Genomic DNA, 1,035 nt, shown 5'->3' with positions numbered 1-1,035 from the left:
AATGAAGTAGAACTTAAGTCATATCCTTGAGAACTAAATACAGACAACAATAAACAAAAGAATAGAAAAGCCAAATGTGACCTTGATGTCTCCCAAAAAGTCCACAGTCCTTACACCTGTTTCTTTCATCCCCAGGTGTTGTTAATCTTATGTTTATTTTGCTACTTGACATCTAAGTTCATGTGGTATACTTAGAGATTATCTTCTAAATGTTGGCCTATACTTGTTCTATCTTAGTTCACAAAAAGTAGAGGAAAAAAAAACTGTGCGTGCATCCTGTTGGCTGGTAGGGTTAGTGGTTACGCGGCAATTAGGAACTTCCTCTTTGAACAGTTGCCTCTGCCGCTCGCAGGAGAGATTTCACTGCTCGAGGCAGGATACTGTTGAAACCAAACCGCACACCCGGAGAGGGCATGATGGCCAAGAAGCCCCCGAAACCAGCCCCCCGGAGGGTCTTCCAAGAAAGATTAAAGATGACTGCTCTACCTCTGTACTTCGAAGGATTTTTATTAGTCAAGCGATTGGAATACCACGTAAGTCTATAGATGAAAACATTACATCTGAAACTCAGTCTTATAAAACTTAGCTTATTATTATGATGTGATACGATGAAGCCTCTTTGTTCTGTTTGAATTGTGTCCCTTCCCTTTCTTTGAGGTCAGAAAAAAAATCTAAAAATCTAATTTTGCCTAGTTTAAGTTTAATATGGGGTTAAACATACATATATTTTTGTATTATGTGTATACTTTAACTTTCTTATATTAAGACACTGATGAAAAACTCCGCTAGCTAAATTTCTGAAGAATTAATTATAGGAGATTTTGGCTTGGAAGATAAAATGTCCCTTACATTTTCTCCATAATTTACAACTATGACTCGGTGATGATATGTATCACTAAGATAAAATATGATTAAAATTAAACCAATTCCTCAGTTACATTGAAGTTTACAATGATCAAATTATAAAAATTATAGACTTCTATTAAAACTGAAAATTATAAATTTGGTACTGTTTAACATTATCTTTAGTTATAC

The 1,035-nt window shown here is 34.8% G+C and overlaps 1 protein-coding gene across 1 annotated transcript in view; it reads left to right on the top strand.

Annotated features, from left to right (window-relative positions):
• Positions 1-388: 388 nt before the first annotated feature.
• The window catches only part of Stap1 (signal transducing adaptor family member 1), a 48,181-nt gene continuing 47,534 nt past the window's right edge, over positions 389-1,035 (top strand). Inside the window, exon 1 of the mRNA XM_004644086.2 lies at positions 389-533. Coding sequence (XP_004644143.1) covers positions 414-533 — 120 coding nt within the window. The 5' untranslated portion in view covers positions 389-413. The remainder of the gene's footprint in view (positions 534-1,035) is intronic.

Source organism: Octodon degus, unplaced genomic scaffold (assembly GCF_000260255.1).
Source record: "Octodon degus isolate 3935 unplaced genomic scaffold, OctDeg1.0 scaffold00191, whole genome shotgun sequence".
NCBI lineage: Eukaryota > Metazoa > Chordata > Mammalia > Rodentia > Octodontidae > Octodon > Octodon degus.
This window is presented reverse-complemented; position numbering and strand designations above follow the sequence as displayed.